This window comes from Lycium barbarum, chromosome 6, assembly GCF_019175385.1.
Source record: "Lycium barbarum isolate Lr01 chromosome 6, ASM1917538v2, whole genome shotgun sequence".
Taxonomy (NCBI): domain Eukaryota; kingdom Viridiplantae; phylum Streptophyta; class Magnoliopsida; order Solanales; family Solanaceae; genus Lycium; species Lycium barbarum.
Genome location: NC_083342.1, coordinates 93,797,447 through 93,812,096, shown reverse-complemented (window position 1 = coordinate 93,812,096; position 14,650 = coordinate 93,797,447). Strand labels below are relative to the sequence as shown.

General features: G+C 33.4%; 1 protein-coding gene across 1 annotated transcript; it reads right to left on the bottom strand.

Annotated features, from left to right (window-relative positions):
* Positions 1–3,938: 3,938 nt before the first annotated feature.
* On the bottom strand, positions 3,939–13,865 carry LOC132644860 (auxin efflux carrier component 5-like). Its single transcript, XM_060361502.1, has 5 exons — positions 13,111–13,865; positions 12,220–12,305; positions 9,923–10,080; positions 4,745–4,821; positions 3,939–4,334 (listed from the first exon to the last, which is right to left on the bottom strand). The coding sequence occupies exons 1-5, from the start codon at positions 13,797–13,799 to the stop codon at positions 4,262–4,264; spliced, it is 1,083 nt and encodes a 360-aa protein (XP_060217485.1). The 5' UTR covers positions 13,800–13,865; the 3' UTR covers positions 3,939–4,261.
* Positions 13,866–14,650: the final 785 nt, after the last annotated feature.

Here is a 14,650-nt window from a genome sequence, read left to right as displayed (position 1 = left end):
AGTATTATTAGGTCATTTTTCCTTAAATTATTTGACTTGGTGTCTTCATATATTTTGAATTTAACAAGGATGTTTGGTTAAGTATATAAGCTGATCAAATTAGACATTTTTAATTTGTTTATGTGTTCACTAAACATACATATAAGTCAAGTGCTTACAAGTCAAAAAGAAAAAGATTAGCTAAAAGTCATTTGTTGACAGCTTATAAATACTTTTGTTTTGACCTAATCTTTATGATTTTAACCCTAATATATTTTATAATCTCCAAAATACTTTTCCTAAAACATAACTTTTGATTATCTCGCTATTCTATTTCCGTCATTCATTTTTTTTTTATATTAAATATTTTTGAATTTATATCTTTCGTAAGTATTTTTAAGGATATGTAAGTCATTTTACAAAAAAAATAAAAAATTATCCTCACTTTTTATCAAACACACTAACGAATTATTATCAGCTTCAATGTCCTTTTTAAGTATATACCTGCTTATTTATAAAATTATATTCAACACCTATAAATATTTTTTCCAACACTTAATACTTATTAACTACTTTGAATCAATTAACGCAAACAGTAACCTATTGTCGTGCAGAAGGGACTTAGAAATTTTACAGATACATGTCTAAGATTTAACTTGTTTTAAAACAACAAATTTAAAAAGTTTTCTTTATTTCTTAAACTTTGTAGGAAAGCAAACGGTGCCATATTAATTAAGATGGAGGGAGTACAATTTAAGAATACATGCATTAAAATGAAATCCTTTGTGAAGACACTAACTTTTTTATGAATGCATCTTGATCTATATATAAATAGTATAAGACGAAAACTGACATTTGATGACATAAAATATAAAAGTGAATCCCCAAACTTAGCTGGAAAAAATTAACTACCCAACTTAAAATGAGAGAATTAGGAACTTGTTCAGCATTGTGATTTGTGAACCGTAGAACTCAAAGGGCTTACTTTTATTTCAGCCAAAAAGAAAAAAGAAAGAATCTTACCATTAGCTCCGTGTTAAAATACCTTCCCTTTGGAGGAATGGTTCACAAAATAGAGTTTTTATTAACCTAATAGCGTAAAATACAGTGAGATTAGTTGCCTTAAATATATAATAAGTTACTCGTTAAAAGTCAAAATATTCTTTGGACCCGTTTGGCCATGAGAATTATTCACCTTTTTTTCGAGAATTCTTTTCACTTTATTTGAAAATCAGCATTTTGTCATGAAAATTACAAATACAATCAATTTGAAAAAAAATCTAAAACTCTATTTTCACATTATTCACTTTCAGTACATTCAAACAACCAGATATTTTTTACAAAAACTAGAACCAAACACATCTCCATCTTGAGCTCCAACTCTAATCTCGAACTCCAACTCTAACTCCTCCTCCAAAAATTCCAAATAAAGTGAAAAACGTTTGGTTCTATGGCCAAGCGCCTACTTAAAATTTTATCACAGAATCTTGGCTTTTTATGAAATAAATATAAAATCGCGTTTCTTCAAACTGATGGATGAAATGTAATATTGTGTTCTCCACTAATGTTGTTCCTAATGAGGAATTTAAAATAAATATTAACACATCATAGAGCATTAAGTGGTCAAGAAAAGGCAACAATTAGTGGATGACTAGACGTAATAAAAAGGCCATCCTATCAAAACAATTTTTGAGAGAATCCACGTGCGGAAAATGGTATTAGTATGGGTTTAACCCAAGTGCAATAACCATCACTAGTGTTTAAAAAGTGTACTCATCTGGTATTTACCACAAGTTTTTCTCTAGCCTGTTAATGCACCCACTGGCCACTCTTTGTTTGTGAACTTGAAAAATACTAGTAGTTGTTGTAGAATTTAGTTTTATGATAATGTCTTGAAATATCTTCCGTAAAATTTAATACTTCATAATAGTAACTATTTTTCAATTACAGAGACTGAAAAATAGCTATTTATGAATTTCAAGTACCCCTTATTAACGGTGTTGAGTTTTTTTTTTTTTTTTTTAATCATGATATCAGTGCTTACATGAGGTGTACGTTAGAGAATATTTGGCTAAGCTTATAAGATGATTAAATTGGTTTGGAAACACTTTGGCTTATTGAATATCCACGCATTTGGTAAGTATTAAGTGCTTATAAGTCAAATCGAATAAAAGTTATTAAGTGGTAATATCCAACTCCTCATCACGGTCACTTGGAACTTATTAAAAAAAATGGAGAAACGAGACAATAAAAGAAATCGCCAGAAAAAATAATTACTTGTCAAAGGGCGAACTGAAGTGAGAAGACAAACGGAAACGTATCGGGTTTATATAGGTTTCGGAAGGTCGTTGTTATGATCTAATTTACGATGTGGGATAAATCTATAATCAGTCTTCTAAAATAACTTTATTAATTGTTGAGGCGGCGGATACTATTTGTTCCGGAAATAAAGTTGTACTGGTGAACAAATGAAGTTTCCTAAAAGGCTTCGAATTGTCGGAACACTACTTGATGCAATTGAAGTTGCAATATGCTTGGTTCCTACGTGGCTTGCTACCGATGACTTGGTAAATCTCCTCAAGTTTATGAGGGTTGGTCCTACATCATAAAGAAGCCAAATGTCACTTTGCTATGTATTAGCTAAATCATACTCTATTATTTTGAGAGAACCAAGTGTCATCTAAGTTGTTGACAAGTTGAGTGAAATTGAAAGCCCGTGATAAGGAAATCTGCCCATAGATCCTTAGCATAGTTGCACAATATTTTGAAGAAAAAGGGATACATTTTTCAAGATGAGAAAGTACTTTGGCCCTTATAAATTCTCCATCAAGGGCCACAATAACCCAAAATATTTCTACAAATATCCCTTCTAAGTACTTCAAGCCTAGTCTACAAAATATTTATACACTTCGACAAGTCTTGAATAGGAGTACTTGTGGATAACAAAATTTTATTAAATTTAATTCACAAAAAATTCTGATTACATTCAAGATATATTAGTCCGGATAAATAAAATGTGGGCTAAATATAATTGGGTTAGTTATTTAAGTTCAATAAATATAGATTTAAGTAATGATCCAATTTCATTGGGCTAGTCCATTTAATTGGATTACAAATGATGAGCCCACTTTGCTAAGCCTAAGATATCATCTTATTCTAGAGACCTACTTTGGTGCCACGTATCAAATAACGTGGCACGCCAAGTCAAACGAAGGAGCCAATCGGATCATGCCACGTGTTAGAATGATGCAGCATGCCTAGTCAAATCAAAGGCCAATGAAGATGCGCCACGTGTACCAGTGACATGTTCCGGCCATTCAAATATGGCCATATCACTTTATTCTGATTGGTCGGAAAGGTTTTGTCCTTATAACAACTCTTTCATCCCTACAGCTATAAATAGGAATCTCATAATTCAGAAAAGGGATCTGAATTCTAGCAAGAAGTCAGAGAGAGCTCGTGGATCAAACGCTGCAGATTTCTCTACAAGTTCTCAAGATCAAGACCACCAGATTCAAGATCAAGCTCAAAGACTTTTGAATTCAAGTACAAGTTAAGATCAAACCCATCAAGTTCAAGATCAAGCTCAAAAGCCCTTGAACTTATTATTGAAAGGATGAATCAACGGATTCCTAGAGATTGTAACACTAATATTTTGAAATCAAATGCTACGATTGTTGCGATATTTTTCTGTATATATAGCATATTTCCTACATTTATAAGGGACCAAAACTCACATTTTAATTGAAAATAAAATGTACTGAATCATATTTTACAATGACCAAAATCAGAATTTGTCCACTGTTTAGAGATCATAAATACTATTAACCCTTTAGAATTTCCAATTTTACATAAGATTAACCTATTAGAAAGACTACCAAAGGAAAAAAGTCAAAAGTTTAAACCATCAATAAAGGATATGGACCTATGACGATAAAGATGACGTTAAACTCCAAAAAGAAATAATCATGGAATGCTACCATCAACACTTGAACCTAAGTTATTAGAAAACAAGTGCTATCAGAAGTACTAAATTCAGATTAACTCAGTATTAGAATTTCTCATCCCCTCTGATCACCACCAACTCCATGGCACAATCCCAACAACCAACACATGCCTTTTTTTACATTCTTTTTTGCTTTAGATTCTGAAGGAGTACTGAAATTATAAATGGATAAAAAAAATTGTAACAAATAAACAATTACAGGCAAAGTTCTACCCACTAACTAATAGCATTCCTATGAAATAATCAATGATAATAGCCTGCTCGAGGAGATCGATCTTAATGCATAATATCCAAAACGGCATAATATGCTATCAACAGCGGTAAGGAAATGATTGTGCCAACAATGACCCTGAAATTAAGAAAAATGGAATGTCATTAATATTTTTGTTATAGATTTTACAAATTCAAGAGAGACTAGCATAATGCTTTTGATTTAATTTTTTTCCCAAAAGATCCATTAAAATAAAGTAATGTCAATAGCACTATTTCAAATTTGATCTAAACATCTTTGTACATTTTTGCATATTCCAATTAACAATTTAATGTAATATAAAAAGATTCAGAATGAACACATTCACTCGACTTTTTTCATATTGATTTACATAAATAGACAATTGCGGGTTGAAAGCGGGAGAGCTCTAAATTTTATTTTTACTCAAGGTGACAAATAATAAAAAAGACAGTTTTTTTTGTTTAATGACATTCATATATCAAATGAAATAACAAATTTAAATGTATTAAAAGTTGGATAGGACTTACGCAGTGCTGAGTACGTCTGCATGTAGTCCATATTCTTGGGCATAAACGAAGGAAGTCACTGCTTGAGGCAATGCAGCCTGCAAGAGGATAAAATAGAAGAGTTAGTAATTTAAAGAAATAACTTTATTATATTTGATTTCAAGAACCATAACAATGTTATGGAATCTCTTTTTACTCTTTTAAATATAATGTAAATTATGTAATCCCGTTATCTAATTTTGCTTAACATATATAAAAGTCTAAATAAAAATATATGACAACAAATGTTTCTCGACATATACTTTAAACTCATAATAACTAAATTTCATTTGTTATCTTGATAATCCTATCGAGACAAAAGTAGACCAGCAAATTTTCAAATTACAGCTCCTCAATTGAGCTATATTTAAATCCTTGTATTAATGTGGTTATATTTTACAATAAGCATTTTGTTCTTAAATAGTAAAGCAAAAGAAGCGACTGTAGTCCTTTTTAATTCTCAACTTTATTGATAGCCGTCTGAAGTGCTTTTGCCAATACTGCAACATGCATGTTGGTAAGCTAAGTGGGTAAGTGAATAAGTAAGAAGTTGAGGTCTAATCAAATACTCCTTCTTAGTTAATGATTTTATTAGGGCTTATAAAAGGAAAATATGACGAGTAAAATGAATCGGAGAGTATTAATATTTGCTTGTGTGTTAACTTTTGACTTTGGTAATGAAAGCACTTTATAATAGTTGCTTCCTCCATTTCTTTTTACTTGGCCCATGTTAACTTAATATTTTCTTTTTTAAGAACTTATTTATTAGGGTTTATTTTACTAAATTAATTTTATTAATTTTGCTTTGAAAATCTGAGTTTAACTATTAGTTCTTTATGTAGTTACTTAATGATCATAAAGATAATATTGAAAAATAATAATAAGCCCCCGTTTGGCCATAAGAATTATTCACTTTTTTCCGGATTTTTTTTTTCACTTTTTTCCGGAATCAGCGTTTGGCCATGAGAATTCCGAATTCAACTTGAAGTTGTATTCCGGAATACCAAAAACTCAAAAAACTTGTTTTTCAATTTTTTTTCACTTTTTTCACCTTTTTACAACTACATTTCACCAAAAACTATAATTTCAAAAACTATGGTCAAACACAACTCCAACTCCAACTCCAAAATTTCAAAAAAAAAGTGATTTGTTTTTTGTATCTATGGACAAATGGGGCCTAAATCTCTCTTGATTTGCAAAATTGGACAAGTAAAAAGGAAAATTTATTGTTAATATAAGAGTCAAGTAAAATGAAATGAAGGAAGTAACAAATTTACCAATATCAGAACTAACGAATATTTTATCAGTTCTTTTTTTACTTGTCTAGTATAATAAAGATAATTTTCATCTTGAATTTATCCACTTTAGCAATTAAGAAAGAATTAAGTTTTTCTTCAATTATATTCTTATCATTAAGTAACCATCTTTTTAAATTTCCAAATTAGAGTTAATAAGGGTTACTTGTAAAATAATTATTTAATTAATACTTTTAAAAAGAAATTGTAAAATGCAAACAGGACAAGTAAAAAGGAACAAAAAGAATATTCTAAGCCTTTTATTCTAGAGAAAATTACACCCTATGTCAATTAGGGTAGCAATGTTACCAAAATTGACCTATTTGGCTTAATCTTTCAAAAAATGACTCACTCCCTCCTCCTCCCTCTCTCTCTCCACCCATTCCATCCTCCTCCCCCCTCTCTCTCTTCTTTGCTTCGCTGCCATCCCAACGACAGTGCCGGCGCCGGCGGTCGGCACCATCGGAAAAGACAGAGAGATCTAGATCTGAAGGATCGGGAATCGATGGTTTGCGGAACGCCGCCGCAGCTAGGGTTCGTGACCTAAATTTACTTATTTTCACTTTTTAAAAATAATTTTTTTTTAGTATGTTTTTTGTTGTTTAATAATCTCAATTTTGTTTTTGCGATCATCATTGAAGGATCAATATTGATTGTTAGGTGAAAATGTGGTGAAATTGAGAACAAATCTTATGAAAGAGCTGCTTGCTACTTTTCGGTCTCAGCTTGAAGATTTCTCTCTCGAACACAAGCTTTTTCCATTATTTTGTTGTTTTAGTGATTAAGAAGTAACATAATTTCTCCGACGACGATTTTCCGGTGGCTCAGATCTGATCGTGTAACGACCCGTTTGGTCGTTATAGTCCTTTAGGCATTTTCGCCTTTTTCGAGCATTGACTAATGCATTTTGGCCCGAAGTTGACCTTTTTCGAAAATCCGTCAATTCCGAGAGCTCCGTATGGTTGTTTATAACTCGTGTGTATATTTGGTTAAGTTCCCAATGCACTTGGATGCATTTTGGGACTTGGGTTGGAAATTGGAACTAAGGCATTGGGGGTTGACTCGGTCGACGAGACCTCCGTTGGGAATTCTGAGGCCACGAGCTCGTTCGTAGCGTATTTTTGTGTGGGTTTGTGTATGTGGTTTGTGAGAAGATGGCCTCGGGAAAGGCACGGGATTTCGATAGAGACTTAGAAAAATTGGAGGAATTCTAATACCTGGTGCCCGAAATGGTGACACCAGTGCCGTCCCAGCAGCACCGCTGTGGCGATATTTTGGCTGTTGGGCGGCCATGTGAATTGTTGGCCAGACCGCTATGGCGGCCCTATGGGTGCTATACCAGCGCCGCTGTAGCGGCCTTATTACTGCCGTGGCGGTGACGGGCCAAGTATTTTCATTAAGTGAGATTTAAATAAGTCCTTAGACCCTCATTATTTCCCATCTCGATATTTGCGCTTGAGGGAACTGTTCTTAGAGATATTTGGAGAAGATTCTTGGAGGTAAATCTTGCCTATGCCTTTACTCTTCCTTAATCACAATAATCCTAGATTTCCCCCTTCTCTTTAATAATCCCTTAGTGATGGAAGTTGAAAGAGGGTTTTGATGAAAACTTTCTCTAGGCATGGTAATGATAAATTGATGATGTTTATGTTAGACTTTGACGAATCTAAGCTTATTAATCATATATCTTCCACTTCTAGTGTTGAATTTCGGAATCGAAGACTTAGGGTTTATACCCAAATTGGGGGTTTTGCTTGAAATTAGAAATTAGGCTAATCCTTGAGTTAAATAAGCAATTAGTGGTTGGGTTATGATCACCTAGTGCTTAATTTGGTATTTTGCTTCCGAATTTCCCATTTTGCCCTTGTGGGCCCGTTTCCCCAAATTCTAGGGCTAGTATTGACCTAATTTTTCATGATTTCTAATATAGAATTCGATTATACTTAGACTACTTTGGTTCTGAGGTTCAACGGAAAGGCAAAGCAAAGAAGTGAGTTGTTGGTGCTGCATCCAGTCAGGTTATGGTTTACCCTTAGTGAGACTTCATATAGCGAATCACATATTTAGATTTTATTGTCGGAGACAGCATATGAACCTTCGGGTATGAAGTCGGGTTGGATATTGCCTTAGATTGGGCCCTGTTGTATGTTTGGGGCTAGCCACCCCGTTATGTGTGATTTGATTTTTCTATTGTGCCGGCTTGATGCCATGAGTCGTTGGTAGATATTGGTTATGTTCTATCATCTTGATTATGATATAGTTGGCATACCATTGTTGGTATTTGTACTTGGTTATATTGTTGGCATACCCACTGTTGGTACTTATGATTCGGTTATATTATTGGCATACCCACTGTTGGTATTCGTGATTCGAATATATTATTGGCGTACCCAGGGTTGGTACTTGTGATATTCAGCATGATTGTTGTTGTGATTCATGCATTGTACGCACTCTCATTTTTATGATACACTGTTGAGATATTGATGATATTTGATGAAACACTTGATGAGCTAGGCTCAGTTTTACTTGAGTGACGTGAGATGACTGATGTCCGATGATCAATTCCGGATTCGTTGTTGCATACACGATATCCGATGTTAGTTCCAGAATCGTTGTTAGTGCATGGACTCCGCGGGTCCCCAAGGGTGGTGCCGGTGAGAACCCCCCGTGGGCAAAGATCTAGGGTCCCATCTGTCTGTTGGGCAAAGATCCGGGACGGGTGGCACTTAGACTTCGCGAGTGACGCTGGGTTGTGCTACCGAGACATCGATATTTCCGTCCGGAGTACATGTGTACACCGCATTTGCATGGCATTGCATTGCATTCATACCATGATTGTATTGCATTGCATTATGACTTGATTGAGATGCTTGGTGATTGTAATGTGATGTTGGATTGGATTGGAGATATTCAGACTTGGCATATTCGGGATTAGATGCTTTACATAGGCGATGACGGATACTTGGAATTGATTATATTGTCTTATACTTGTTGGTTTATTTGCTTATCTGCTTTATTATCTGAATTGTGTTAGTTATGCTTAGTTGGCCGATGATGCCTAGTACTATTGTTTGTACTGACCTGCACTTGGTGCATTCTTTCATGAATGTAGAGTATCAGGTTGGGTCTACATCTGTGACACGTGGCTGATAGTCGCTTCAGCTCTATTCTCGAGTTTCCAAGGTGAGCATGGCCGTCCGCTGCCTTGAAGACTTTCCTATCTTATGTCCTATTTTATTCAGAGACATAGACACTTATGTATTAGTATTCCAAATTGTATTATTTCCCATTAGATGCTCTTGTATTATTCAGACTATACCTTGGGGGTGTCGTTATTATTCCGCACTATTCTACTACTTTTTTATATATATATCATGAGACTTACGCATTTATCCTATCCGTTGCGTAATTTCATTCTTTTGTGTATTTATTCATGTGTTGGGTTGAAGATTCACTTACCGAGGTGAGAAGGTAAGTGCCTGCACGACTTAGGCCAAATAGGTCGTGACAGGCCGCCTCCTCCCTGGGGTGGTTCAGGTCTAATTAGAAAGTACCTAGATCTAGATGTATAATATTGTATATGGGAGTATATAAGTATATGGGAATATTGTATAATATTGTATATGGGTGTATATAGGCATATGGGTATACGGGTTACAATATTGTATAATATTGTATATGAGTAGATGGTTATAATATAGTATAATATTGTATATGGGTTAAAGCTTTGCAATATAAATTTTGGGCTAATTTGTTTTTCAATGTAAGTGACCAAATTGTATATTTATGAAATTTTCCCTTGTACTGACAAAATAAAATTATTTACACAAATTATATATAGACATTAGTTTTGTGGTTTAATTACCTGGAGGATAGCAATGCGCAAAACAGTTCCATGCAAGCCCAAAACAACACAGCCGAGTGCCATTGTTGCTGGTCCAACAACAAACCTCAAAATCATAGCATAAATTGTCAATGCCGCTCCACATGCAATTATTTTCCCTTGCAAAGCCATGAATAATCCTAAAAGTAAAATTAAAAAAAAAACACTCTTGTTCAGCGAAAAGAATGACATTAATAGCCTGATTAGCCATATATTTTTGGAAAATTAGAAGTGTTTATTTTTTAAGTACTTATTTTTGAGTTGAGGCGTTTCACTAAGTTTTTAGAAAACAAGAACAAGTATTTTTTAGTAGCAGCTGGAACTGTTTTTTTTAAAGTTGAAAAAATTAAATTCTTCCCAGAAGCACCCTTTGAAATAAGCCTGTCAAGTGGGCTGAATCGGCTCGAATCTTGTCCGGTAAACCCGACCCACCATCGGCCCGGCCCAAACCCACTAAGATGTGTAAAGGGCTGGGCTAGATGGGATTTATTAGGGGGCTGGGTCGGACAAGGTGGACAACCCCTTAGCCTAGCCCATCAGTAGCCCGAGTGATGGCCCACCGGGGCACCGGCCCGACCCACTTCAAATTAACAAAAAAAAAAAAAAAGAGATAAGTACTACATTTATTACTAATAATAAATATTTTAAAAACATTGTATCCCAATAAATTAGGAGTCTTTTTTTATGGAGCACTTAAGTTTTCTTTAAAATTGTATTTTAAAGCTAGACAATCTTGTTTTCTCAACAAATATACCTTTGATACATTTCCAGTATATAAGTACTACATTTATTACTAATAATAAATATTTTAAAAACATTGTATCCCAATAAATTATGAGTCTTTTTTTATGGAGCACTTAAGTTTTCTTTAAAATTGTATTTTAAAGCTAGACAATCTTGTTTTCTCAACAAATATACCTTTGATACATTTCCAGTATATAGTATATATTAGATTGTGATAGTTTTATATAAAAGTAAAATTCCATTAGCATGCCATTTATACTGTGGATACGTAGATTATATCAAATATAATACTCTATCCGTTTCAATTTACGTGAACCTATTTCTTTATTAGTCCGTGCTAAAAAGAATGACCCCTTTCTATATTTGGAAACAATTTACCTTTATGCAATGATTTATAGTCACACAAAATATATGTAACTCATTTAACACCACAAGTTTGAAAATCTTCTCTTATTTCTTAAATTTCGTGTCCAGTCAAATAGACATATCAACATCTACATAAGTAATTTAAAATGAAACTTAAAACTTAAATTGATAACATTGCAAATTCAAAACATACAAACTTGAACGGCGAAATATTGCAAATCAAAAGTCAAAACATACAAATTAAACGGCTAACATCGATGGATAAATTTAAAGAAGAGATAAACTTCAAAGTTCAATTTCGTGCCTTTTCACAAGTGCCTACGCAACACACCGGTACCCCCCTCCAACCCCCTCGCCCCCCTAATAGTCTAATACCCGGCGCTTTGGACTTGTGGAGATATATGTCACCACAATGTTGACATTTAACATATTCCTTATTTACTCGCTCAAAATGCATCCACACTGCACTTGAAGTTGATCTTACATCGACTAGCTTTTTGAATTTGATGACTAAACTTTTTTTTAGTTTAGCAATTTTATCATTAGATGTAAATGTTAATTTTATTATTATTAGTAAATGTAAATGTCTATTTTTGTATTTGAAATTAAAAAAAAAAAACCCGACCCACTAACTAAAACCCGGCCCGACCCGGTTAGCCCTAGGTGTAGCCCCTATCCGGGTAGGGCTGGGCCGGACACTCTTTTCCCTCCCCAAGCCCGGCCCCCAGCTCGGCCCCTTAACTACGGCCCGACCTGGCCTCCATGTGGCCCGGCCCAGCCCACTTGACAGGCTTACTTTGCAAGCTTGGCAAGCACAAATTAATGTTGTTTTAAAATTGATAAAAGTGTATTCTAAATTGATTAGCCAAACACAAATTATTGCTTTCCAAAAGTAAATTTTTGAAAAATACTTTAGATAATAGTTATCTTTTCAAAATAAAGACATTTTAAAAGTTTGGTAAATAAAATATAAATTTTGATGTTTTTAATGAATAGTTGTCTTCGGTCAAAAACAGTTCGTAAAAGAACGAAAGTGATTGTTGGTAAAACAAAACTATCAGAAGTTATTTAAAGCTAGCTGTGTCATTAAATAAAGAATCAAAAGTTATTAAATGCTACATTAAAAGGAAGAACTTTTATAGTTGTTCCAACTGTTTAAAAACACTTACCCATACTAAACATTGCGACACCACTGCCAGCCTTTGACATTATCAAGATAGATCCCTCTATTATGCTTGGCATTTCAAATTTCCACCTGAAACAAAAAAAAAAAAAAAACAAGAAAAAAACCAAAAAAAACAAAACATAAAAGTAATATGAGTAACTGCCTGATTCAATTAATTATCGAATATTGTTTATCTTTAACTGGTTTGGAATGGTAAAAAAAAAAAAAACTTTGGAACAACCAAACACGAAAAAGTGAAGGATATTATCTTTTACTAAAATTATCTGGTTTGTTACCGATAGTCTGAATAGGAGATTCAAGAAAATATTAAAATGTCACACCTTAGTTTTGGAAAATATTAAAATTTACTAAAAATATTAATTTACTAAATATATCTAGTTAGTTACAAATAGTTTGAATAGAGGATTCAAGAAAATACTATTAAAATGTCACACCTTATTTGGAGCACAGTAAAATTTACTAAAAATATCTAGTTAGTTATAGATAGTCTGAATAGGGGATTTAAGAAAATATTAAAATGTCAAACCTTAGATTTAGACAATAATTAAAATTGACTAAAAATATCTAGTTAGTTACAAATAGTCTGAATAGGGGATTCAAGAAAATATTATAATGTCACACTTTCTAATGTCAAGGGTATTAAACAATTTATATATGCACAAAATATTTGTTTTTTCGTATTTGCATAATATGACTTTGTGATGAAGGTGTTGAATAACCTTCAATGCATAGAGCTCTGCAACTTGTTCTGGGTTCGAGCCTCATAGTTGTTTCCATTTTTTTAAAAACAATTCTATATGCTTAGTGCATAAAGAAATTAAATTGACACGTAAAGAGATAATAATTAAATAAATAAAAATACGCATGTACATACCTGCTAGCTAAAAGAGCCCAAAAGAGACCAAGAAAACATGCATAAGAATTGGGATTCTTAGCAAGTTTAATAGAAACAGCTTTAATCAAGGGCCAAAACGCCAGCACAGCATTATTATTATTATTCCTTATTTGGGCAGTAGTATTTTCTTCCAAGTCACTTACACTCCCCAATTCCACAGAATTATCAATTACATCACCACCATTATTATTCATCTTTGTTTTCCAAAACTCAAGTGCAAACAACAAAGAAGTAAGCCATAACAAAGCTTGAATCACAGCAGCTTGAACAACAAGATCAACCCCTAAATCCCCATACATGGCCTTCATCAATGGGACACCAACGACAAGTGTGTTATTCAACGTGGACAAAGAAAAAGTTGTTATGGACCAAGAAAAGTTCCCCATTTTGTAAAAGTTAGCCCATAAGGCGAGGATCAGGATCACTAAAGCTTTAGCAATTAGGTCTCCGGTTAAAAAGAGATAGTTGAGGTTGTAAGGATTGATGTTAGCTATGAATTGGAAACCGAAAAATGGGAGGATGAAGAAGCAATTGAATTTGTTAATGGTATCACATTGTTCTGGCTTGAACATGTGCCACCATTTCACCGAACCATAGCCTAAAATAAGTGCTACATAGAGTGGCATCATGGCCACCAACACCTTGTATATATCTTCCCAACCTATCATGTTTAATTAATTTATGAAGAAAGTTTTATGATTTTGTATGTATCTGCAGGTTGTTATTAGGTGGGGGTTCATGGGTGTATATATAGAGAAAATTTTAGAAGGTTTTAACTCATATAATCCCTCAAGTTTGATGGTAGGTTTGTTTTAGTCCCTATAGTATTACTCTGAGCACATATGCTTTGCGTTTGTTAAAAAGAAAAAGAAGAGAAATTAGGAAGATCACTAGCTTGCATTTTGAACCTTCTAGAGTTCTAGCTAGTCTTAGTAGCTAATTGGTAAATTTTGAGTTTCACTTGGTCATGATTAATATTGGAAATGATCTCGACAGAGATCTTCTTCCAATTTAATTTTTTTCCTGCAAATTCAGCTCTAGTCACGAAAACAAAATAAACTTTGACATGAATAAAATCATCACAGTTCTTTTATCTTTTAAGAGTTTCATCAACAAAATAAATATCTATAATCTTGCTCTCTTTTTTTCCCATCAAATTCAGAGTTGGTTTTGCTTCTCGTAATCATCGAGCCTAATCGACTAGACTCTTTTCACTATGATTGTAGGGGGAATGAATTTGAGTGAGAAAACCCTTATTGCAATCGTCATTTAGCTTGGACGTTACATATAAATTATAAGACCTTTTAATTAGTGGTATAGATGATCCATCAAAATTAAAGTTCCGTTAGTTGGACCAAAATGCTGAATTTATGTAAATTAAAGAATTATATGTGCTGAAAGTAATATGATATGAGCGAATATAGACTTACCTCTAGAGATAAATGTTCATTTGAGTTAACAATATATATCTATTGTTGTCAATTGTCATGCTTAATTATTTCCATGATTTTAGTCCATG